At 39.8% G+C, this 26417-nt stretch overlaps 1 protein-coding gene across 1 annotated transcript in view; it reads right to left on the reverse strand.

Annotated features, from left to right (window-relative positions):
• The window catches only part of LOC104375131 (uncharacterized), a 198639-nt gene that overhangs the window by 69684 nt on the left and 102538 nt on the right, over positions 1-26417 (reverse strand). The window contains exon 5 of the mRNA XM_086618244.1: positions 17831-17953. Within this exon, the coding sequence (XP_086474370.1) occupies positions 17831-17953 (123 nt within the window). The remainder of the gene's footprint in view (positions 1-17830; positions 17954-26417) is intronic.

A 26417-nucleotide genomic window follows, 5' to 3' on the forward strand; every position in this document is an offset into this window, starting at 1 on the left:
TATACCTCAATGAACCGAAATACTGGGAGCTTCAATGTATTAATTTTACAGGCTATAATCAGCTGCGGAATTTCTTTAATACACCAAATACAGTTTTAAGTTAGAATATCAGCATTTATAAAGGAGAAAAAATAGTCTGGCTAATAAAAACGAGCACTTGGACTTAGCTCTATTTGTCAGTCTCTATTTGAACATGTAAAGAAGTGACTTGGTTTACGGAGGAGCTCCACACCCAGCAGCTCCAGCACCCGCCGCGACTCTTCTTTCAACGGCGTCTCCCTCATGCCGGCACATCCCGAAAGGCCATAAGGCAATTATACTGCTAAAAGGCAATATAATTATATGAAAAATAAAAGACCCTGAAATACTGGCATGTACAAGCTATTCCGAACCCAACCCCAAAATCCCTGCAGCAAGCAGGGGGGAAACCAGAGGCGAGACCAACGAGCCTGCAACGCAACTCCACAACTCTCCCCAGGACGCTGCGGGAGCCGTTTGATGACAGATGATCCCTTCTAGTCTCAGGCTGTCTCTGCAAAATCAATATTTTAAGGATTATATGCTGAAAGGTTCCTTCTCGTGCTACAGATATAATCAAGAAAAACGCAACGTGCAATTGCCTTTCAGTCTCTTCTACATCTCAAGGCCAGGAAACAACTTTGCCCCCAGTTAGAGAAGAAAAATACCTTAATTATTTTGTCTGGGGAGCAGTCTGCAACAGAGACACTAATCTAAATGCTTGAACTCCACTTGAAAGTTAAAAAATATAATCTATTTGGACTTTTATATTTAAATTGCTATACTAGTAAAGGACGTATATACCAGGAAGACTACACCTTATGCTGTTACAGGTACAGAAGGAGCCATTTCTTTTCCTACATGGGAATAACTACAGAAATATAAGATTGTTATAGAATGATGAAGTTATAAAAAATATTTAAAATATTCTAAAATGTGAAATCATATTGTAGTTGTAAAATATTATGGGATTATGGAAGATTGTATCTGTTTAACAATACACTAATTAAATTTGGATTAGTTTCCACTGCAGATCAAACTGAAACAGCTACGTGCTCAACTTTCTACAGTTACAATTTAGGACGCTTATCTGAATAACCCGAATTTCAAGCCATTTATGGCTGGCTTATCACAAGCCAGACCGTGATGAAAGCAACTGCATTCCCACAAAAGAGAGGCAGAGCAATCCGCTGAGATGAGAAGTGAAATGAGAACGGTGTGGTGTCCCAAGGCTATCTTGTGAAGGGGATTACTCTCCTGGATGAATAGAGCAGTCGGTATGTGAATATCCTCCTCCTCACCTACAGAAGATTTCAGGGATGCATTTTAGTGGGATTCCCCACTGAAGGTATCTCTGTTTTCCATGCTGTTCATACACAGCACGTGCCCCAGGATGTACAGGGATTGTGTCCCCATTTACCCACTATTCATTGGGAATAAGCTGGCAGGAATAAGCTTATGGTCGGTCATGCAAGCCAAAAGTCAACCCTACACGTTCCTAGGATGTAAATTACTCTAACCACCATGACATGCTCCTTTTTTAGCTCTTCTTGCTTCTGAGGTCTGCACATTTGGACTGAGCTCTGTGCATCACAACTGCACGCTGACTTTTCCTCCATCCCAAAAGGACACACATCTCATGTCCCAAACATGGGAACAGCGGATGCGGCGTACAAATGCACAAGCTGCTACCAGCACTGTGTCCTTTCCAAGGGCAGATCCTATTGATGGAGTTACGGATTTTGAAGTCCTCTATACCCCCGAAAGGGAACTCTGCTAATCTTCACAGAAATTTCTTACCAATTGTTTTGATGGGTCACATTGGTAACAGTCTGATTTCCCTCCCCAAAACCTGTTTAAATACAGAGCTGAATGATTGCTTGTTTGGAATTCAGGGTCATCACATCAATGCCTTTTCTCATATTGTTACTAGAACATTTAGGAACAGCTATGATCAATCAGTTCCTTAAAAATAAACAGACAGCAGTGTTAAACACAGATAATAAGTGAACCTGCAATCATGTCTTTGTAAAAGAAAAAAGAGCAAGATGTTGCCAGATCAGTTCCCTACTAACACATTAAATTTTTAAACCATTAAGAAATGTAGACAACATGCAAAACTAAGCCCCCCAAAAGAAAACAGTTCTGATGGCAGCAGAACTGAGCATTTCCAGCATCCTCTCCATTTTTATAACATTTCCTTGCTTTTCTGGCCATATTGCGCAAGACAGTTATGAGCGGGTGAGCTGTTTTCCAGCTCCCGGTTTTAAAGTTCTCCACTTGCAACACCCTAGCATCACTTGCAGGTCAAGAGAGGCTGCAGCCACAGCTCCCACGTCTCCGAACACAGGGGAGCTGGTGTGCTTATACCGCAAAACCAGGTACATCCTTAACCCTGCATATAACAAACACCTGAGGGCTCACGAGCCTCCAAAGGGCCTCAGAAATGTTTGTCTCTCTCTTTTAACCACTGGACAGGCACTTCATGCAATCCCAAGTCCTCTTTGCTTTTAAATCCTTTTTTCCCAAAGAACCTGCCCAGCAATTTCCGCAGCTACTGCTCCTGCGATCAGTGCATCACCCGCTCTGCCGTAGGTCTGCAGTGACCCTCCGCAGGCACATGCATCTACTTGGGCTCTGGTGCAGGACAACTGCCACTTCAGATCTCAAAGCACCTGCAGAAATACTGAAAGGCAAGCCTGCTTTTCCTTCTAATTCAATTTATTTTTTTAAAGCACTGCATTATTTGCAACTTTTATTGCTTTTCACATGCCTTCTGTGCACGCGTGCAGCTGCTCTGAAAGCACAAGATGAAATGGTCTTCTGATATTAAGTTTATTGCACACTTTTCCTGCTTGCACATTTTTAGTAAAATGAAAAGTATAAGGTTATTTAAAATACAGCCTCTACTGCAGACCTGAGTTCCCTTCTTTGGACTGGCTAAGCCAATGACAGCACAAGCATTTTGAGAATCCTGAATGGAATGAGATGATGTGCCAAGGGTATCCCAGGAATGGCATTCACACCAAGGACACTGTCAAAAGCACAACGTGAGGTCTAGGCAGGCGCAGGGCGGCAGAGCAAGGTTTACCTCTCAGCCAGCTTCATGGAGCCAGCAGCATTTCTTCTGGGTGACGAACGAACTGGCTTCCTCTCCCTTGACTGTAAAAACATGCACAGATTGATAACTGTTTGAAGCCAGTACTTTCTGTTAGATGAGTAGAGAACAAATTTCCTCTTCACAGTGCCCAGGCACTGCTGGAGAAAGAAACCAGAACCGGACCGTATGGACCTCATCATTTGAAGACTTTTTTTATTATTATTTTATTTTATTTTTGGCAAAAACTCTTTACTTTAGCAAGTAAATAACCACATGAAGAGAGGCAGAGACCCAGTAGTTGTGAGTTGTGTTACCCACCCCACAAACACCAGAGACCTGACACGGATGAAAAGATCTCTCCCCGTTCTGGGTAGGTGGCAAAACATCACAATACCATCTGCGAATCCGGCTCAAACGACTTTCACAGAAGCAGAACTGCACCCTTCTTACCAGATGCCCAAGAAATACTACAGAAAATTGGAATGAATGACACCCATACCTTTCCGTTTTCCAGTCACCACAGTCCCCCCAGCTCGCGCCGGAAGGATGCAAGCAGGGAAACCCAAAACCCACCTTGCCTTTACTTAGAGAGTGGTTTGTGCTGATGGTTTTAAAGTCAGATTATAACTAAAAATAATTATAGTAATTATTTATAAAAAATCATGACCAGAAAGAGGAAGCACGGTCTACTCTTTGCAGCTTTATCTTAAAATTCAGGGTTTTGTCTCTCCTTTACCCAGGGAGCTCTGTGGGTCGTTGGTCCCTACACAATATTGTGAGGATTAACCAGTCAGTAATGGCAGTGACAGAGAAACAGGGAAGGGAAGATTAGATCTTACATAAAGAACCACAATGAGAAACCTTAAGAGGCTATATTTAAAATTATCACAAGCAGATAAAATGTTCAACTCGAGCATTTATTTGGAGATAAATTAAGAGAAATCTGGCTTACCACTCCCTTGCCCTGACTAGCTTGCCCAGTCTCTTCAACTGCAGATCATTTAGTACATCTGACATGAGAACTCCCTCATTGTTTGCTATTTAACGTGGTATTTAAAATCAACAGAGATGTATGACAGCGCTTTACCTTCTGTTATTTGTTAATGGCGCTGTGATTAGTCTCTTTTATATATTCCAAAGCATGTTTAAACCTCACACAAGTTACCAAGTGAAAATATCATATGGTCTTTCCCCACTAATTTACATGGCGGATTTTACACATTAATTTAGTATGTTTCTAAATTAAATAATTTATATACTTCAGGGAAGGAAGGGAAACAGGCTTGGTTCCCAGCCATTCATAAGCTGATCACAAAAGTCAGAAATTATTTCTATAAAAGTGAAACAAAGTAAGAGCTGCTATTGCCGTAAGTAGATAAATTTATGACAGATTCAACTCACAGCTTCCTTTAAATCACAGTCTCCCCAAGTGTCGAGTTTGAAAATGTCCGTAATTTGACAGCCAGTATGAATCCACTCACAAATGTACTCACTATTAAGCACGACATAATTTGCTCTTGCAGCAGAAGTTTTTCAAATAATCTCTCCCGTTTTACTAACACTAAAGTGGTTTTCAGGGTTTGAAAGTCTGATCGGAGGAGTTTTGAAACTCCCGTTGCTAGAAAAACATTTGCCTATTTTTTCCACAATGAAGGAAGTTTGACATTAGTATTGACTCTAGGAAGAAAAATACGAGTTTAAAGTCTGGTCAAAAAAACAAAGCCTAAAATTCAACAAGAATTTCTGTTCATAGTAATAAAAAAAAATATTGTCTTTTCATTGAACCAAACCGAGCGGTGAAGAGGGAAAAGAACAGTTTTTGATAGCTGGGAGATTTTAAATTGCAAAACCTTCCACGAAGTCTAGGGGTTTTTTATGCTTCACAAAAAGACATAAATATGCTACAAGCTCTTTTGAGTGGTCTACTAGAACCTGATGTTAAAACACCTCCGTGAAACAGCTTTCAGCACAGATAAACGTGCTCCTGCGGAGGCAGCTGGGTCATTTTGAACTGTTAGCGCTCCCGGGCTTTTATTTTTGCTCCTGAGCTATTTGTTTCTGCCCTTTCCTGGCCCCTCCGATGGATTATATGAGCATCCATTGTCTGCTCCAGTTCAAAGTCAGCCAGGTTAGCTCCAATCGCTGCTGAAGCTTACTGAAATTTCAGTAAGTCACAGGTGGCTGAGGCGAGGCTGCTACAACAAAATTAATTAATGGAATAGCTTCAGCAAACCGTACTGAAAGGAGCATGTCACATCTGATAAGAGATTGCTTAAAAGGCATGGCTAAGAGATTCCTTACCCAATTTAGTCCCTATGAACCAACTCCACAATGAAAGAGGACCCTTGTTAGAGCAGTGAGTTTTCCACTATGTTTCTTCTTTGCCCGGGATTAAGGACAAAGCAGCTTTAACCAGCACCTATTTCGGCAGGGCCATCCCAATTAGCCATGCACAGAAACAGGCTTTCCAAGTTATCTGATTATTTACTTTCCCCTGAAAATCGATAGCATTAAAAAACAAAGCTTTTTGTACTGGATTAACTGTCTTTTAGTCTGTCACCTTCCTTTAGACCTCCCTGGTGATCCAGTCACATTGCAGAGAGGAATTTTCTACCCTGTAGTTGGTACCTTGCCCTAGATTTCAGATGTTTTCCAGGTAGCTATGACTTCTAGCTGTGTCCAGGTTGTGTTTTCTCTCTCTCACCCCTGGTTTACCTGTCTTTATACCTAGAGCACCAAAGAACAGGGACGGTGGCACTGTGAAATGCTGAACAGCAGAATCATCCACGGGACTACATCTGTGTTAGGTAATAAATATTTATGGTCAGGTCTGAAGGGAGATGGATTTCTGACGACTATTTTCAAGGAGAGAAGAGGATAGAGGAATCTGAGGTATGTTTTTTGGGGGGAGAAGTGTGAAGGAATGGCAGAGAGCAGCTTTCAGCACTCGTGCCCAGTAGAAGCAGCCCTATAGCTCCAGGGGACAGGCTCAGCAGCAGCAATCGCTTTTGGGGAGAAGACACCTATAAGCACTGAAAAGGACAATCCACCTGATCAAGTCTTAAAGACCTGGATTTAATTTCCTGATCTGTCACTGGCCTTATTGAAGAATAAATACACGAATAAATTGCTGTGAGATGTCACGCAACCCTGTTAGTGGGGGCCATCGATGATTTAAAAGAATGACATTGATTTGCCAAAGGTCTTGGCAATTTGAATTCATTGTCGGGGCGGGAGAAGAATATATCAGGGAAAAAGATGCTTTAAGGCTTTTTTTTAAAAAAACTTTTTTTTATATTGCTTTCATGTGAAGACTGGCACAATGCAACCATTGAAAGTGGCGACTTGTTCCCTCACCAATGACCGGATCCCACAATCACAGTTCATTTCTCAGATGTCCCTCACGAGCAGATCTCCTGGACAGAGTGATGTGAAAAGACAAAAAAGGCCAATATCTGTACTGCTGGTTTCTGCTTACTTTCAATGCCTGACATGTCAATCTCTCCTGAGATATTTAACAGTGGTTTAGCTCGATAAACAGACAAGAGCTTCTCATCCACAACTCTATATGCAAACCATATGTTGCAGTTGAAAACTCTGAAGATTATAATTAGAACTGTCCATTCAATTTAAACAAGGTCAAGAATGAAAACTATTTCAAATTCAATAAACGGGCCATTTGAAATTGTAGACGCTGTGGAAGACAAGCTTAACAACTTAATTGACAGGTAAAGCTTCATTTCTAATCCTCATTTTGATATCGTCTGTAGCCTCAGGAGTCAAAACACATCACTGCTCAGTCCTCAAAATATGCAGAGAAAATGAAAATGTCAGTTGAATGAAAAAAAAGGAGAAGCATCTGTTTGATAGCTGTGTAAGCCTGTGATATGTAAACTGCTTTGGAGTCAAGCAGCCCTAATTAGAGTTTCAAGGCATTCTTCATTAAACATAACACACATAGACGTATATACATATATTTGAGTTTTAAGCAGTTATTGGGACCAGATAATTTGCAAGAAAAAGCAGGGTACAGAATTAAAGTAAGGAACATGACAATTTCATGGACTGATCGCAGACAACACCGTGACATTTTCACAGAGCTGGGAAGAAATACTTTTCCCCATCTTTTCCCAAAGCAGATCTGTACATTTTTCTCCACTCTTAGTCTTTAAATCATAAAAGAACCGTCCATTTCTGAACCTCAGAGTAGTACACAGCATCTCAGCAAAGTAAAGCCAAAAAGGAAGACTGATGGTGCTACCAGCCTCCACAGTGGGGTTATTTTAATAGATATTTTGGCAACTGTACACACTTGACAACTCCAATTCACATCAATACGAAACCCACACAGATGGACATAGACTCTCAGTGGAAAACAGGATAAGTGAAGGACCACATGAAACAGCAAGGGGTACAATCTGAAGAACAACAATCCAGACAAACACGTAACTTACGATCTTAAAAAATGTTTATACACTGAAGAAAACAGCCTTGTTAATTTTACTGTTTCCTGCAGAAAAGAAGGGAATGTACCGGCTGCAAACAGCGAAGCTGGAAGAGGATGCTTTGCCCGTGCACTGCAGCAGTGTGGGCTGAAACACAATAATTAAAGTTTTATGTAATTACTGCTTAGGAAATAGGCTTTGAGATCACTAGCATCAGCAGCTTCACCGCAATGCTCCTGCAAGTTTTTCTGACATGGGGCATAATAGCAGAAGCAAGATTTGTTACGGGGTTATCAATTTTTAAATACAGTTCCTCAGCACAATTCAGTAAGGCCATGCTGGCAGGTGGGAGGGTGGCAAAAGAAGAAAAGATCTCTACGAAGAGATGTACTTAACAAGTGACAGCATGACACAGCCCAAACTCCTTGTGCAGATTCAAGTCTGAGATGTACTAAGGGGGTTTGTATGTTGGGCCATCAGCATCTTCTCTCGGCGGGATATGACAGTTTGAAAAAACAGTTATGGAACAAAAAGAGTGGCATGACTGATCTGATGAGAACATCTGGGTTTTGTTGGCAGCAATATTAATGCCCACTTGCTGAGCTCAGTCAGTATCTTTACTACAGTGGGATGCACAGAGAAATGTCTTTTCCATACACAGTAGGTAAAATACGCAAAAGAAAATGATAATCATGCAAATACCTTACTAATCTGATGTTTCCAGCTTACAGTACGCATAGTCTGCTGGTTGGAAACATGAATGCTATTTGTGACAAATGTCCTGCTTGGGTTGGTAAAAAGCTTTAAGACATCACATGGATAGACTTGTCCTGCAAATCGACTGGAACATAAGCCCATCTTGATAATAATTGGTTTGGGAGCAGCAATCACCCGTCAGAACTGTATTGTTCAACACGTGAAACGTGTAACACTAGCACTGCACTTGCAGTGACAAGACTGTGCAGGACTAGGAGAACAGGGAGGGAAAACACACCATCCAACCACCAAGCTCCATATCTGTCAACCTCACCTAGACGAGACCACAGCCCAATTCTCTCCATTTCCGTAAAACCTGGCTTACTAGCATTGCTCTACCGCCATTAGTTCACATGGCACTTCCTCAAGAAACCATCACAAGCCCCGGTCCCTCACTGGAGCTATCACAACTCCAGGCTGATCTGCAAGACAAATCTCCAGTGAGCAAAAGACAGCACGTTACACAGATTGTCTTGCTCTGCTTCCTTATGACATATATTAGTCGTGACTCTGTAGAGGTTCATCCACAAGAAGAGAGAAGTGACATTAACACATTCCAAACCTGTCCATACCAACTTCCTAACAAACAATGTCACCAAGCACAGAAGATTCCTTCCCCTTGCCCTTTTTTTTCCCCTGTTACTGAGATTAAGAATGACATCAAATTAATCACTTGATTGCCCCATTTTTATTCGTTGGTTTTGAACTCCTTGGCTGACACTGAATCTCTTTTGGGATAGGAACTGTTAACAAGGTTCTCAGGTAGGTCTTTCAAAGATCCGGTATGCAACAACGGCAGGTTTATTTCAAGCTGGTTTTCTAATAAATCCCAGTTAAAGCCCTCAGGTACTCATGTAATTGAAGTTTGAGTAATCCAATACGATGTTGATCAAACTACTGATCTTTTAATAACGAACTGTAGCCCTCCCAGCAGTTGCTATCTTGCTGACAGTCATGTCTGGATGGCTTCCTTTGGGCTGATGCTTTGAACAGAGAGGCTCACAGATTTCTGTTTAGTTTAGATTTTATCACAAATTGTTTTAAAGCTTTTTAAGGATATATCAGATGGCTCGTAAAATCCACAGGCATTTCAACAAAAAATGGGATTTCTATTAGTCATCCCAGGGAAGACTGCTATTAAATGCTTCTAAAGAGGAATATAAACACCACTTAGGAGCTGTACTTCTTCCTATCTCTGTATCTGCCTTTAGTCCTTGTTTACGTAGCCTGTAGGCAAAGCTATAGAAAAAGCAATAGTTACCCTGCACAATACTCTCCACTGAAAGGCAACGGGCACATTTTTCCTCTCATAATTTCCATTTAAAGTACGAATTGAAGGTTTCTAAGCCTTGCCTCTCTACACAAGAATAAGTCAGCTGCAATTTACATTTTCCATGTGCTCAAAACGAACACCAAGATGACTCATGTGCTGTTTTTTAAGATGCTTATATTTGCTGGTAAATACCTTGCTACAAACAAGCTATAATTTAAGTATTCAAAAGTCTTGCTTCTGCATAAAATTACTAGCAACCATAATAATTTTGGAGACCATGACCAGAGCTTCAATTTCAGGCTTGCAAAGCTCTTCCTACACAATGATTCTTAAAAGTACGACTGTATTTTCTTCTCTGACAACGGCAATCATTGCAGCTCCGTAATTGCAGAAAAGATTACCCAGCTTTTAATTCACATTAGTCAGCTGCAACAATACCATGCCTCTTTCCTTTCCTTTAAAATAAACTAATTATTGTCAATCAGCCCAGTGGAACGTTAACATTCTCTATAACCTGCCTTTCAGAGGTAGTCATAAATGCTAGAAACTAGCTAATATAAACTAATCAGAGCCCTAGAAATACCTCAAAACATATTTGTACTGCAGTCTATCATTTTTGTCATATTATTCCTAAATATTATATTTTGTCTGGACAATAGTCCTTTCATATAGTTATATAGTGCTTTTCATCTACCTATTCAAAGCTCTTGCATTAATTAAACCACATTAAATCTCTGACTGGTATAGCAAATACTACAACATTTCCAAACCTTAAACGTGTTCATTTTCAAAAGCCGACCAATAAAGCTTTATGCATCGAGTAGCTTGGACAAAGAAAACTTTTCAGGCCAGTATGTTTGCTCCTGCCCAAACGATTGCAAGAGCCAGAAACCACAAAGGGGACCACTGTCGTTCTCCCTGTACTTGACACAACCACTCCTTTCCAAAGATAATAGCAAGTTATGGTTCTCACTTAGCATTTCCTTCCAGCTGGTAGAGCCCATGTGAGGCTTTTCAGATCCCGGAGGAAGACGCAGGAGCTGGAAGCCTTGGGGAAGCAGCCCATGTGCCGAGTCTATAATCAGCCGTGACGCACGGTGAGCCTTCAAGCGCCATATGGACTAGACCAGCAGACGTCGTGGGGATGGGACTCTTGGTTTGTTGTTAACTGGGAGGCCTGTGACATCTAGAGACAATTTTTCCCTTTCAGTCCGTGTCAGATCAGCGATCAATAATTCGTCTGATAACCGAAATGCACGGAACGGGGTGTCAGTTTTCTGCGGTTTATGAATAATACCGTGCTTTTTAAAACACACACTGCTTTGGAACACAGCAGAAGATGTGCTGCAGGAAACGTATGACACGCTGATAACGCCGTGTTACATCCAACCCTCTGTAATCCTTACATAACCTGAAAATTAAACTGCCAGTTGCATGCTTTGTTTATGCAAAAGGCTGCGATTAAAATGCTGCAGTGGAATTAAACAGCCAAAGAGAAAAATCTATACACCAAAAAAAGCCTTCACGAGAAAAAGAGATTTTTTTCCTCTGCGGGAAAAAGATATTTACCAAGATTATCTAGAAATAATCATTGCATTCTTGAAATATAAGTGGTTCCAGTCTGTCCAGAGAGCCAAGGCTGCAAATGCAGGGAGGACTCCTTCAGCTGTTGCTTTGGAGCCTCAGATTAGGATATTGCTCTTGACACCAGCCATTTCTACCCAATTTTCTGCATAAAACTTCTGCTTGAAAAGTGACTGAAGACTGACTGTGCCTGTCCTCAGCTCCAGTCAATAAAAACATGCATCCAGGATAAACGAGCTCACTCTTCAATGGCAACATTCACTTTGGAGGAAGCTGTCACAACTGTTAGTTCATCTGCCCTGAGGGATCTCAGATGTGAGAAATTACGCGGATTAGCTCACAGCCGCCTTTGTTCAGTGAGCAAGAGAGGAGTGAGGAGACTTCAGCAACAGTCAGGCACAAATCAGGGAAAAAAAAAATAAACAAATGTGACTAAAACTCAAAAATACATCAATTATCAGAGCATCAGATGCTCTTCTCAGCTAAGACTGTCACATAAGTGCTCAAAAAAAATAGGTTGGAAGTGTCTATTCTGGTCCGAGTGACGTGTCGACCCTTCCCTGACTGAAGGGAAACAGGTCAGACCCAAAATGACTCTGATTTTGTTCAGTTTAGTATATGGTATGTTTTAATAAGATTGAAAAGGTCTGTGTGTCCCCAGCATGTAATTGAGGGGATTAGACTTGGGAGGGTGCACAAAATGAGAGGGGACTGACCAAACCAACCCATGGCATCCGCTACGTGCCGATGGCCGCAAGGAGCCTGGAATGAGCCCACCAAAATTCAGCTCAGGTTCCTGCCTGCCTTGGGCTTGTCATTAATCAGGATTCAGGTAATTCATCTTAAAAGTCCAATAAGCTACAGTTAACGTTACCTTTACTATGAATCTGTTGCAATTTTCACTCCTTATTTTGAGCACGTTTTCTGCTGTAGTACCACCACGAAGAGACAAATGCAGAAAGATGACACTGCTTGCCTGGGAGAGTGCAACAGCTTCTCACTATTGATCCCAGCTGGCTCCAAACGCAGCACCGGGGTGCACAGGGAAGGTCAGACAAACGACCTCCAGCCTTCACTTCTTCTCGAAAGCCAGAGATAAACGCTTAAAAACGAGAATCGAGAATTTCCAAAGGAATTACTCAGGAGCAGAAATTAATTTTGAATTCCCAAAGAGGTTTGCAAATCTAGCTATAAATGTCTTAAGACAGTTTGTGTCCAGATCTTCTCTGCAGCCATGCACAAACATCACATTCTCCTGCCTAAATTCAATAGTCTCCAGAAAACGATGGAAGCCTGACTGCATAATGCTAAATAGGTTTTAAAATGCACAATTAATCCTTAATCTTAGTTAATATCTTTCCCTTCATAAGAGGAGAAAGGGAAGCCTTGATTTTTATCAACTGGGATCTGAAATTAAAAGTAGTAATTATGCTTTTTATTAGTGACTAAAGATACTGATTTGACAGCTACGAGCAACCGTAAATAAACAATATTTCAATGTAAAAACAGCTATTGCTTCTTGTTAAATGCACTTCAAAGGATCACACATCTACCAGTATTCTGGATGTACAAACTAATGGAGGAGAAACTGTTTATTCTTCAGACTCTGACAGTGCTTCACAGCTTTTTTATGTTTTGAAACTTAAAACTTGGGAGTTTTCTGACTCAGCTGTATAAGAACCCACATCAGAGTCCCAGGATACCCGAGAGCACCTAACAACAGTGTTGGAAATACCAGAAATTATGCTTTGTTCTCTTTTCTCTCACAATTCTTTTTCTTTCGCTTATTCTTTTTCTCTTCCTTTTTGCATTACTGTATAAAACAATTACATTAAAATATCTTAGTTATGAAGATTGCTCACTGAGAGTCTATTAAAGTCACACGATGGAGTTGTCCGTTTTCCTAATTCTCTGAAGTGGACACTAAGTGGGCACAGTAATTCAGTTACAAATAATTACATAATTGTGATACAAGTCCTGTATCTGGTTTTATTTCCATATCTCAAGGCAAGGTCTTGAAATAGAGAAAGATGAATAAGGCTGGGTGGCTTCACCCAATCTAGGAGTGCCTTCACGCAATTGCTCCAACATTTGAGTTCATGCAGAGTGGTACTTGTTGCAACTGTAATCAAAACTGGTGTATTTTTCCTTTTGTAAAATACAATTTATTTTCCTTATTCTCCTTCCATTGAAGTGTTCTTGAAAATAACTAACACTGTGTCATGGCATGCCAGAGCATTATGAGTTAAATCCAATCTTCTGAGATAAGAAAATGCAAAAGCATCCTGAATCCCCCCAGTAGACTAACTTCTCCTCTTCTATTAAAAAATTAATAAATAAATTACAAAGCTCCTTGGCATTTCCCTAGAGGTAAACAGTATTCATGTTCTTCAGGTTTTTTTCAAAGGACATGGCAGAAGCCTGGTGCATTGATTTGTTGGGCAAGAAAAACGGTCCAAATGCAGAATTAGCATGTTTATTCTCTTTGACAAAAACAGAATATGACAAGAATAAGTTACGATCGACACCTCAAACCTTACAGACTAAATAAATGCTGAGGTCATTTTAATAAACATTTTCTTTCTCTTAGACATATCCTTCAGTATTTCTTTTAGTCCAGCTATTAACTCTTCTGTGGCAACAGTGTTTGGAGAGTTCCCATGCGACCTGGGATCAGGCTAAACCAGTGACACCAGTGACTCTTACATTACCGGGGTAAACAGCGGTGGTCTTGCAAAGTCACACACTGGCTCTGGATGTGGCCACTCCGAAAGACCCTCTGGCAAAGGTCAAGAGACCTGCCAGGGCTCCAAGGTTTGACCAAAACCCCCAGGGATGCCCAGAGATGGGGTTGTGGTGATTGCAATATTACTCTAATCAGTCAAATAAAAGCTTCTTTTCATCAACAGCTAATCATAGGACTTCTTTGTCTCTAACTTCCCTCAGTTGCCTTGACAGATGAGACCACAATAATATAAATAAGAAACGACAGTTTACCAAAGAAGGTTAACATAAGATCACGACCTTTTTTTATTTGACTTCTGGAGTCTATTCACGTGTGAAAACGCACTTTTGTAGCTGTAGCCTCAACATCCTTAAAGATCTGGACTTGTGTCAATAATTGAGTTTTAAAATGGCATTTATGTTTGGAAAATATCATTTTTTCTTTGCGATGTTTGAGTAGGATTGTTTTGCATTAGCATAAAATATAAACCAAGGATATCTGTACGTCTTGCAGAGTATCCCATAAGAAGTCAGTGGTACCTCTGCTTAACAAGTAAGGAGGTATTGCACAAAGGTAAATTTGATTTGCACGTACACACAGACACACAAATACTTCCTCTCCCTTACTCAGACCAAGATACAGCTTTCTGAGCAAATCCACCCATGGACACTAACCAGACTGCTCCCAGAAACACTGAACGGCTGGTACAGATGCATAGGGCGCAGAATCAGGCCGATGGCCATATCCTAATAAATGTCAAATATTAATTTGTTGTATTATTTGTGCAGTGATTTAAACCTAAACCTTTTTCATCATTACTTTCCATCAGACACACGAAAAGCGAGAGGTAAGCATGAGCTTTATGTCAAAATCTGTAACGCCTACGCAACTGTCTGCCAAAAAATATTTCTCTGTCAGATAAGAAAACTGAAGTTCTGTCCATGAACACTGGAGAGGAAAATCTGCAGTACATATAGATAATTAGTTTTGGAAGGCTAATCAGTTCACTGCTCTGCCTGGCATTTCTATATAGATGCACGTGCCTTCACCTTACTACCACTTGCCTCTTGATATCTCTTAACGAAGCGAAGTAAGACTTTACATACCACATAACTCTGAATGATATATCCTGCCATAAGAGCTCCCAATTAGTTAGAGAAGATCCTTATAGGCCTTGGAAGGAGCGTGGGGTGTCCTAGGCTGCGCTGCTCCAGCCCCTTCTCCACGTGGCTCTAACCAGCTGCAGAACCACCCAAGAAAGGGAAAGTTTAGTCCACGTTGATAGTCATAATGTATTTTAAGATTATCTCGCCTATTTTATGCTGTTATCTTGTTCATATTCATGGAGCCTTGTGTCTTGCATACACCTTTGACACCCTAGAAAAAGAGAGATACTGAGCATTCTCAGCTCATTCTAGCTGTGAAATTAGGCCTTTGGGTCTCCTAAAATTGCTCACAAAACCCCCAGCTATTATTGATCAAATCAGCAGTACACCTCATTATGTTGTTGGATTAGTGAATTTTTATCCACTTTCCCTTCCTTAGCATTAAACAGCTACAAATGGCTAAAACCATTTTAAAAAAATAATAATACAGTTATTTCCTGACATTTTTTCCTTTTTGTCAGAAGAATGCTCTAGTTTGTTTCTGAAAAACAAGATCAATCTTTGTACTAATAATGACTTACCAAATAAAATCTGTACTACCTCCATAGTGCTTTTCTAACGATACACCTTATTTGTACCTTGACTTATAAAAAAAAACCTGCACACCAATTGATCATTTCAGACACCAGTGAAATAAAACCAACCATGAGACGGATAATGGGAGCAGAACAATAGTACACGTCTATTTAATGTTCGAGTTTAGACTAAGGGGTAACATAAAGCACAACGATGCTATAAAGAAAGAAAGTAACCACTCAGAAGAACTATAAGCCTTATTCCTCCAAAAGTGCTGGCTAACCGGAACGATGAGCAGCCGTTTTACTCTCATCTGCAAAAAGACCCCTTCGAGCAACACAGAGGCATCAATAAAACACCAGTGTCACGTCCTGAAAGACTAGCACTTTCCAGCAGCACACACAGTGCTGTTTGGAAGCTCTCTTTCCCTTATGTAGTAATCCACCACTAAGTTACTTATATTGTAATATCTGACAGCTACGAGTTGACTGAAGTTGCCTTTCTGCAAGTCAGTATAGCCATATGCTCATCATCATTATCACCTCCACAAAACTTCAGGTTTAATTAGTGTCACTGCTATGTTCACTTTGTTCTATGACTTGAGCGGTTCCAGTTTATTGTACATTTCCATTTTGTCTGAAGATTTCAAAAAGCAGCTTCAAACCAGCTAATAATATATTCTTTTGTAATTCCTGGTTAGATGGTATATAGTGCAAGAGTCAAATATCTTCAGCTCTGTTTGAGTTTTTAAAGAATGTCAAAACACTAGAATTTAACGCATATTTTGAGAATAGAAGAATTCTGCAGAAGAAACACTAATTTAACTTATTAACAGAAAACTACTTTAAAGGAAGTGAGACTCTTGCATGCTAAAGAATTTAGGATTACAATAAGTAGGACCCCTGCTTTCAAAAACTTAGTTTTTGGACAAGTTTTACTCAGATCTGAAAGCTGTAAGTAGTCATCAACATACAGACCTATACACTGGTTCATGGGCATATTATTAACCAGTCCCCAAAAGAGGCAAGAGAAGGCTGAGGTGAAGTAGCAGGAATCTGTGAATCATGCATAGTATTTCTGGCTTGAGCTCTCAAAAGGCCAAAATGAAAGCATGGAGGACCATAATGAAAGACTTCAATCAAAATAAAATAACCACCTACAAGCTTATTTACACTGTCAAGTTGGATATCAAATGATAGGTTGCTGTGGAAAATAATTCTACCATCTTCTAGTGAAAAAAGCAGTGCAGCCAAATAAATTATAAAGTTAGGATAAAGCATATGACCACAGCCAGGAAATTCATTGCTTTGTATAAATCTTAAGATGCCAAATGACAATAGTAAAATGAAATTCTGGAAGAAAGGAATTTGTGAGATACTATGCAACAGGAGAAGTCAGAGAAGATGGGATTCTCGTGAAAAGATGGTAATACAGTTCAAGAAAACCCACCTAGCACCTTTCATCTCGAGGTAATAAAAAAAATCAACGATATACTTAGTGCAGCAAGGAAATGCAATCAAGGGTGCAATCCAGGCACACAGGCAGTGCACACAAGATCACACGGCAGCCAGCATTCATTACCTGTGATGCACCTGATGATGCAAAAAATGTAGTGATGGTAGGTCAACAGATCAGGTGGGCTTGTTTACACCCACTCAATGTTTACCAGTGCATCTTTAAGAAGTCATTATGTGTTCTAACCTAAGCTTATGTGATGTTTGAGTACACAAAGTTGAGCTTTTGCATAACAACAAGTTTTACCCCATAACACTCTAACCAGACTTGTATTACCATCAGGAAAACGACAAATGGGTTTACGTAGCATGTGGTTTTAAATCCTTTTTTTATTTGGTTAATCTCTAGCTGTGGAATCGTGATTGAAATGCAAAAATGTATGTGTATTTTCTGATAAGAACCACTTTGTTTTAGACACAGATGGAATGTTATCAAACATACACGCTTTCTTCAGGTTTTTAAATTGATGATGGAAATTCCATAATCAGAACATGGCACAGCCAATCCAGGTTAAGTGATAACATTTTTTCCACAAAAAGGAAACAAAAACCCAACCCTTTGAAGTGTTCTTACAGTTTCATCTTCATAATCCAGACATGAGAAGATCTGCACTCCTGACAACTCTGAGTATACACTCTTCAGCTGGCTCCAAATAAAAGCTAACATTTCCTTTTCCTTTCCAATGTCTTCTCTGATTTCTTAATAGCAATGAGTCATAGCACAAAACATTACCTCCGCATGATTTTCCATCTTCCCCCAGTTTCTGGCCAGCTGGACATTTGCAGTAGTAGCTGCCGATGGTATTACAGCACTGGTCATGACAGCCACCGTTCTCAGTGGTGCACTCATTTACATCTGTTGGGAGAAAGTATTAGGTGGTGAGTAAAGAGTGGGCATTGGCCACGTTACCTGGTTGTTTGAAGACAATCGTGCATGATTCTGATGTGACAGAGTGACTGAGACGTACAGCTAAGGACCCTGAAGGGAACCACTGCAGCCATGGCTCCCAGCTATGTTGCTTGGTCTGTCAACTCAACCAAGAGGTGCAACGGTGGGATTTTTCCTCCCTCTTTTCCGCGCAAGGTAAGCTGCAGAGTCCACCCAGCTTCAGCTCATCCCCAGCTCGCCAGCTTCCCACTTCTGTGCAACAAGATCAGGGACTATCTTTGTACTGTCATTTCCATCAGCTCGTTTGTGCATTAGGTTGCTTCTAGAATTCATGGCAGAGATGAAAAACCTCTGGAAGATGTAAATCAATTAAGGTCCTTCTTTCCTTCGGATGAGTGTGTGCTAATAACTGCACACCTGACCTGTTCACCTGATCAAGTTTGTGCTTGCCTGGTTTTGAAGAGGAAAAATTAGATCCTTATACATAAATGAAGAACATTAAAGAACCACATCAGTAAGTAAATAGACCTGCCAATAGCAGAGAAAAATCAATAGTGGAGACATTTTCTTTTTAACTCATCCATTTATATATCCTGCAGAAGAATTTCTGAAGAAATGTGATTGAAACCATCAGGCCAGTAATACTGCTCTGTTGAACAGAATCAGAGACAACAGATGGTATGGAAGAATTTCCAAACTAGAAAATTTGTCAAATGGGGCAGTAAACATAATAAAGCTAGCAGGTATTCCCTCCATTGATTTCATGTATTCTGGAATGCGACGCTTTCTTGCTTGCTTTGCTCTCTCTGAAGTTAGTGTCACCCAGCCACATAGGTCATCATCGCAGAGGTAAGCAGGGGCAGCAACAAATCAGCCTAAGAATAGTGGGCTGTGGGTGTCTTTTGGTCAATGTTTTGACAAATGTCTTGAGCTGGCTTGGTGGCAGAGCAGATTTCCTCAGAATGTTGGTAAGTGGAAAGCCAGGGCTTAGGGGACACATCATGTTCTCAAAGCCTGGCATGAGGACGCAGGTGACAGACCTCACATCCATGAGGCCTTTGGAACTGGTAGAGACCCCACATTACATTCAGGCTAGACAGCAAGAGGAGCAGGAGGTGGAAGATTAAGCAATAGAAGATAAGTATCATCATGACTGTAAAAATTGCAGGTAGTTACTTCGTATTAGTAGCACTTTGCATCTCCAACAGGGGAACATGGCTTTTTAAAAAAACTTCTAATTAGACTCTGGTTAAACGAAATACAAAGTAATGTAAAGACAAATCAAAAAAAGAAAGAATTTCACATTCACGCAAGAGAGATGAGTCTTTCAACCGCAATCCTTAGCTGTTAAAGTCTAAAATTTACCAAGGTTTGTTGGTTTTCCGATGAGCTTAAGCTTAATTTACTAGCTCATTTCTGATCCTGCCTAAAAAACAATGAGGTTAAAAGAAATTTTTATGGAGGTTTCAGGCTATAAAAAAGCTAAAAGAAAAGTGTATCATGAAACACCAATATTTACTAAAATGCAGCTGAAGAGGCACAAACTCACTAAATCCATCTAATTACTCTACAGCTCTAAATTCAAGTGTAATGACGGACACAACAACAGTTTCTTTGTCCTCAGTGATACTGAAAAACACTAGCAAGCTACAGAAAAAAAAAACAAACCACATATTAAGTTAACTCAGAGCTACACAACAAATCCTAACTCATGTGAAGTCAGCAAGGCTCACCTCGATTTCATGAGAATACAATTCAGACAAACTCTTCTGATGAAAAACGCTCCCCTCTGCTCAAAAACGCAAAAACAAATTGCACCAAAATAAGACATTCGTCTGTTTGCTTCTCTTCAGCAAGAGATGGAGAGAACATATGACAAGCGACAGATTTCAGACATGTTCCTCAAAGCACTGGAAGAAGGCACGCTAGCGCTGAGCATCGTGCAGAAGATCGACAAAACAGGCATGTTCCAAATGATTTACTCCCTCTAACTAGCAGACATCTTGATGTGCCTTGTGGTAATAAACAGTAATGAGCCACATAATAACGCTGCTCCACAGCTTCGACTTCTATTTATACTAACAGTATTGAAAACTAATAAACCTCCTGCTCTTTTTAGCTTTTAAACCAAATAATGGGAAGAACTACTTTATTCTTCTACACTGTGTTTAGCATCTACAATGCTACATGACCTGCTAGCATAAAATATTGACTAAGTGATGTGGTCTACCATGTACAGCCCAATTTATTAACACCAGTGTCTGTATCTTGAACCAAAATATCGGAAGAAAACCTTTCTAGCTAAGGAGCTAATCATTATCCTCTTGATTTCGCTAGCGTATAATACAGTCAGAGTGTACAGTGCTATTGCATACTAATGTATAGAATGTTTTTCCTTTTGATTGCAGTGTGTTTCTAGTAGCAATCAGAAATCATCTTCTTCCTTGTTCAGCACAAAATGCTGCAGCTCACCTAGGAGTTTTGCCCCCAAAAGAGCATTGGTGCTACATGACTGATAACCTCCTCTTCTTCCACCTCTCTCTGTTCTTAATGGTCTGTCCAGGATTTCCTTGTCTCTGTCTTGATATTTGTTTTCATCCTTTGATGAAATATGTTCATCCAATTATTTGCTGCTTCTTGCACTACCGCTTTTTCTGCTATATTCAGAAACCCCAACTTTTCATCCTCATATCTCTTTAAAACAAAGACCTCATATAAAGACAATGAGCATAACTCATGAATTAAATCACAGTTTATTGTAAGACAGTAAAACAAGCTTTTTGATGCAGCTTTGTCCCTACTACACAGCACTTAAATTTGAAGACATACCCTCACTAGTTTTAAACTTAGTGTTACAAAAATTTGCTCTGTAAGCATCTGCATCCTTCACTGTACTGTCTCCTGTACAAGACCTTCTCCATTGCCTGCACCCTGCCAAGTTGTTTTGTACAACCCAGCAAGAAAGGTCAGAAGTTGCCTCAGTCCAAGAAGCACAAAAATAAATTATCTGAATGTGAAGAAATCAAGAATGTGTTTTACATTTGTAAAAAGACAGTTCATATAGCTTTTATAAGCCACAATCAGCTGTTCTATATTCCTGAAACAGAGTAGTCAGAATTTAAAAATCCAATTACAGTTTTGCCACTGTAAAAAAAAAAAAAAAAAAGAAAAAAACAACAACAAAAATAATTCTGTCAAATGATGAATTTCTGTCTGCTTTCCACAGTCAATGTCACTCAAGGTTGCAAATATATTTGCCTTTTGAATAGCAAGAAAAATGACGGAAAATTTCTGACATGTAACAAGTTTGCCAGGTTAGGTCTGACAAAAGTTCAATGTTATCAAGACTATCAATCCATCTGTAATGACACGCTGTAGGCGCTTCAAGAGAAAAAATAAATGTGATGTTTGCTACTGCAATGCTTCACATTTATTTATAGAGCCAATGTTGCAACACAAAAACATTATCCATGGGATATACTCTGTGAGGTTTCAATCCTGCCATGTGACGTCTTAAGGAAAAAAAAAAAATTGAAAAAACCCTTCTTCACCTAGATTAACTTGATGTTAACTTGATATATCATCTGCCTACTATACATGTGCAAAAAAAAAAAAAATCCACAGCATATTTTAAATCCACTGGTATTCCAAAATGTGGATTGTAGACATGTGTCTGTCCCACACTCCCTGCACATGTGGTATTATAGAAGCACACTACATAAAAAGGTATTCTTTTATCTAAAAAGCTGATCGAACATTTGATCTGTGGGGGAACATGCCTTTTTTTAATGAAACAAATCACCTTTGCCCAATTAAATACGCCTAGGAGCTACATGCTAAATGGAGAAAGACTGATTCCAATCCATTTACTTCTGTCCTCTTGTTCAATGCTACTCACCTTCTGTCTGAAAACATCACAGTGCAGAGCAAATCAGAGACAATCCCAGCTCCAGGGAAAACAACCTTACACCAAGTTTTTATGCAAGTTTAGGTGATTTCAGATTTCCTACAAATAAATGAAAACTTTGTATAAAAGCAGACACTGGACACAGTGTTTTCCGTTGGTAATTCCCATTTTAAATCTAACGGAAGAGACGTGCATTGTAACTAGCTCTCAAATGTAGAAAGCAGATGAAAAAAAAAAACCCAAATCAGTTTTCTGCTGAAAAGCAGAAAAACATTAGGGCAGAAGCCTACTGGACACAGCTCAGTGCTGAGCGATTGGTGAGGGCTGCAGCTCTGTGGGTCCTCTGCATGGAGCTGAATTCAGCATCTTTAAGCACCAGCAAGGGCTTGAGCCTGCTCTGGCTGTGCCACTGGACAAACTGGCTAAGGTGAAAGCATCTGCACCGAGCAGGAACGACCCTGCAAGGAGAGGCCCTTGTTCTGCAGCTGGAGAACAACAGACTGCATCACTATTTCATTTTAGCAACGATTTGTATGATTAGATCTACGGGACACACCAGCTAACCCACTGCCTACAGGCTAAAGTATTTTTAAAGTGTATTTTTACCTGCATAACAAGTTTATGCAATAGGTATTCATATAAAAACTCGTTTTTAAGCTAACAAAGAGAATCTTATAACTGCAGCCCACTATTTAAAACCTATTATCTAAGGTTTCTATATTTATCAGCTGTATATGAGGAACAACTTTATTTATTTAATGCAACCACATGCAAATTTGCCATTTCAGTGACCAGCCTTTGGGGCTAACCTGTGCTCTGACCCGTAAGCCGCTGACTTCAGTGCGTGTCAGAGCTCGCTGGACTTGTAATAAATCACTGAAGTGGAATAAAAATCTGTAAAATCATTCACATTGTTATTGCAATACCACATGAACAAAGCCCACCATCAAGGAGACGGCAGGTTATTTTGATTAGTTTAAAAGTGTTAGGCTAACACATCGCGCTTCAATTAGGGGGTCAAAGTAACGAGAACATATTTATTTAGGAGGAAGACTGCGTTTCACTAATAACACTTCTTCCCAGTTGGGATTTTCCCCTGAAGACTATGATGAAGATGGTCTGATTTCAAGAATCTAAATGTTTAATATCTTAGATATATCTAAGAAAGAGGTTTGATTATTGTTTCTAAGAGGCCCTGGCAGTCTATATTGACTTTAATAGCAATTTAGAGATGTACATTCCTAACTCAGAAAACATAACTCGAATACTTTTAGGTACAAAACCCTCATAATGGTTAGAATCAAAGCCTAAATATAGTATAGAATGTGCAACTTAAACGCATCTATACATGTACCTTAATATATCTGAGTGCCTGGTACATGCACAAAGGAGTATATATGCAAGTGCATTAAAATTTGCTTTTATAAGGAGGTGTTATAGGTAAGTGTCTGCAAATCATAATGCACACTTGACAACCTCCCATTTATAGATTTAAATAATTTGGTTCAATTTTTAAGAAGTGCTAAAGATCCAGTAAATAGGTGGCTCCTTAACTTACGGGTTTAGACACTATTTTTTAAAATTATAGCCCAGATGGTCCGCAACCAAAACCATATGTCTGAAAAAAATCCGGAAACCTGAGAAAGTTGATTTGAACTTTAAAGGCCAGTCACTGCTACAATGCAATGTAGTTCACCCTAATGCATACACACGTACATCATAGCAACATTATACGTAAATATAATGTAATGAGCAAGTGTACTGGACAGGCTCGAGACCACAACCCTCACACCCTAGAGATTGCATTTGTCTATTCTTTGTTTTGTGCCAGAGCCTTGTAACAGTCATCTTTGAACAGTAATTGTCCCTAAAATGTAAATTACATCCATCACTTCCAGCACTAACCATAAATTATCCGCCTGAATAGAAAACAAAGCTGCTCATTCTGATAGTCAAGCACAGTCCTACACGTGTATTGATTAAGCACTCTTAATGCTTTATTAGGTTTTCTTCCTCCACAAAGTCAATAACAGGATGAATATTTCTTCTTGTGCTGTTATGAAGTATCGTAAATCTGAGCTGTTATTAACAAGCATCTGATTAGTAGAACAAACGTATCTGAGAGTTTGGCACAGACTCTTTGTGTGTGAACTCCCAGAAAACACCCATCATTGCCACCGTCTCCACTGGCAGCCGTAGCACTTGTGCTTTAACGAGTTATCACCTCCTCTTTTTACTATTTTTTTTTCTTTTTTTTTAAAAAAAAAAAAAAAAGAAATTACTGCGGCACTCACTCCTCTTTATCCCCATGTCACATTCCCACATGCAGAGAACGCCAGTCACGTAACGAACGCGTGCGTGGCCTGCATCCCCCGGGATGTGGGTCTCTGCCATGGTTTGTTTTCTTTTCTCACTGGGGCACTAAAAAATTCCATTTCATGAAACTTAGATGCAAAACCAAAATCAAACAAAGTCCCTTGTTGAAAACACTTGACTAATATTCATTTTTCCTTATTAAAATCATCATCTGAAGAGAAAAAAACAAACAGATTCATCAATCATTGGCACTTGCTCACATTAAGAATAAATCCTTTGAAGTCAGGATAAAATCCTGTAGAGGGAAAAAACAAGCCCAAAGTTTAAATAAGTGAAACAAGCAGCTCCTAACACCCAAGATGCTGGCAAGTGCTGCGGTGTTAGACTAGAGCTGCAGTTAACCTCCTGCAAGCGCAGAGCGTTCAGTGCCCTGCTGCAGGTAGAGAGGGCCTGTTCCACCCCAACCTCTCCTCCTCCTGCTCTCTGCTCACTAAAGACTACACTCAGTTCTGAAAACTGACATTTGAAATTCCTTTTAAAATCTTTACCACTGGTTATGGCAGTCCTCTGTTCTCTTTTTTTCTTTTTTCCTTCTTTTCATTCCTAACGTCCTGAGCATCAATGACATTTTTCAACAACAACTTCCAAAATCAAACCGTTATGTGAAAAAAAAATACTAGCTTTGATTTTTTTTTTTTTTAATCGGTCTTTCAAACTCTCTGTCAAGCAGGAACAACTATTTCCTAAAAGTGAAATGCAAGACTTAAATCATGCACAAAGTTTTCCTTTCTACACCAACGAGTAACTAAAATGGGGGGCGGAGGGGAAGAATCTATCACAGTACAATGAAATCCTATAATAGTCCTCAATTTTAAAATACATTTTCCCAGGCAAGGTATGAATAATGCAACTGAACATCCCAGAGCATCTGAATTAAGCAACAACAGACTAACGGATGCTAATTGGCAATGATTGGAGATGATTGTGGAGTAGGGCTGGAACTATGATTACAAACAGAGCTTATGCATCCAGCCCAAACCTCAAGTACCGTTGCTGCAATTAAAGATATTTTATCAAATTAGACAAGTGTTTGCCTTTGCCTGCTACGATGGTTATGAGCAAAACATAAAAGAAAGTATCGTTCGCTGTACCACAACTTTTCTTACATCAGAGCTCTGCCGAGGTGGATTTCTTTCTGCTTTGACTTTTCATGCCACAAAATGGAGGTGCTTTAGAAAGAATTCAGGACGTCTTTAAAAGCCCTTGGTTTTGTCTAAAAGTGCTTTTGCCCTATAACCGCTTTCTCTTTGGGGTATATCTAAATTCCAGTTAGATCCTGGTGCCAGGTCCTGGTGCCTAAAGGGGAATTCATAAAGTGTAACTTGAACCCGAGACAGGCTCGCAGTTTGCTGCTTTCTGCTTTCCTGGGTGACAAGATCAGTAGAAGAGATCAGCCACTTGTCACAAACTAAGGCTGGCTCTTTCCCAGTATTTGCTATTATTCCCAACAAGATGTCCAACTTTCTTCTCTCGCTCCTGTATCTCAAGAAAATTCACATGCAGAACTTCTGCCTGTCCTCCAGCTTCCTATGACCTCCAATACATCAAGTCATCAGAACTGAATTGAAAAAGGATATAGAAACAACAGGCATGTGAGGTCGTTTCTAAAAGCTTAGCATTTACAGTCATTAAGATTAAGTTTTATAAATCTCCATAAGAACTCGTTGCTTCCATATGTTAAAAAAAAAAATAAAAATTAAGGCTATGAACAATTATGGAGGTTCTCAGGCCAAGATAGCTGGAAAGCAACAGCCAGTATATACGTGTAAATAACCCAAAGGTACCCATGGCTTAGCTAATACCAACATCTTCAGGACCAAACACAAGCTCAGCGACATACAGCACAGCAAGGAAATGAAGGCAGCAGCTCGTGCATTCTGCTCTACCTGTATTTTTAAGAAATTTAAGATGTCACCTCCTATGAAGAGCACTACGATAGTCCAACACGTAAATAACAAAAGCAGAGATAAAGATAGAGCTGTACAGTGTTGATGCCTTTCAGACTCACCAGGATAAAAGGTGAACACAGAAATAAATACACTTGTTCCAGGTAAAACCTTAATGACGGGTCAAGATTTTATCAATTCAGTGGTGGCATACTTCAGTACCCATGTGCAATGTGGGATGTTTAAAAGCTCTGCTAAACTA

This window comes from Tauraco erythrolophus, chromosome 11 (assembly GCF_009769465.1).
Source record: "Tauraco erythrolophus isolate bTauEry1 chromosome 11, bTauEry1.pri, whole genome shotgun sequence".
Lineage (NCBI taxonomy): Eukaryota > Metazoa > Chordata > Aves > Musophagiformes > Musophagidae > Tauraco > Tauraco erythrolophus.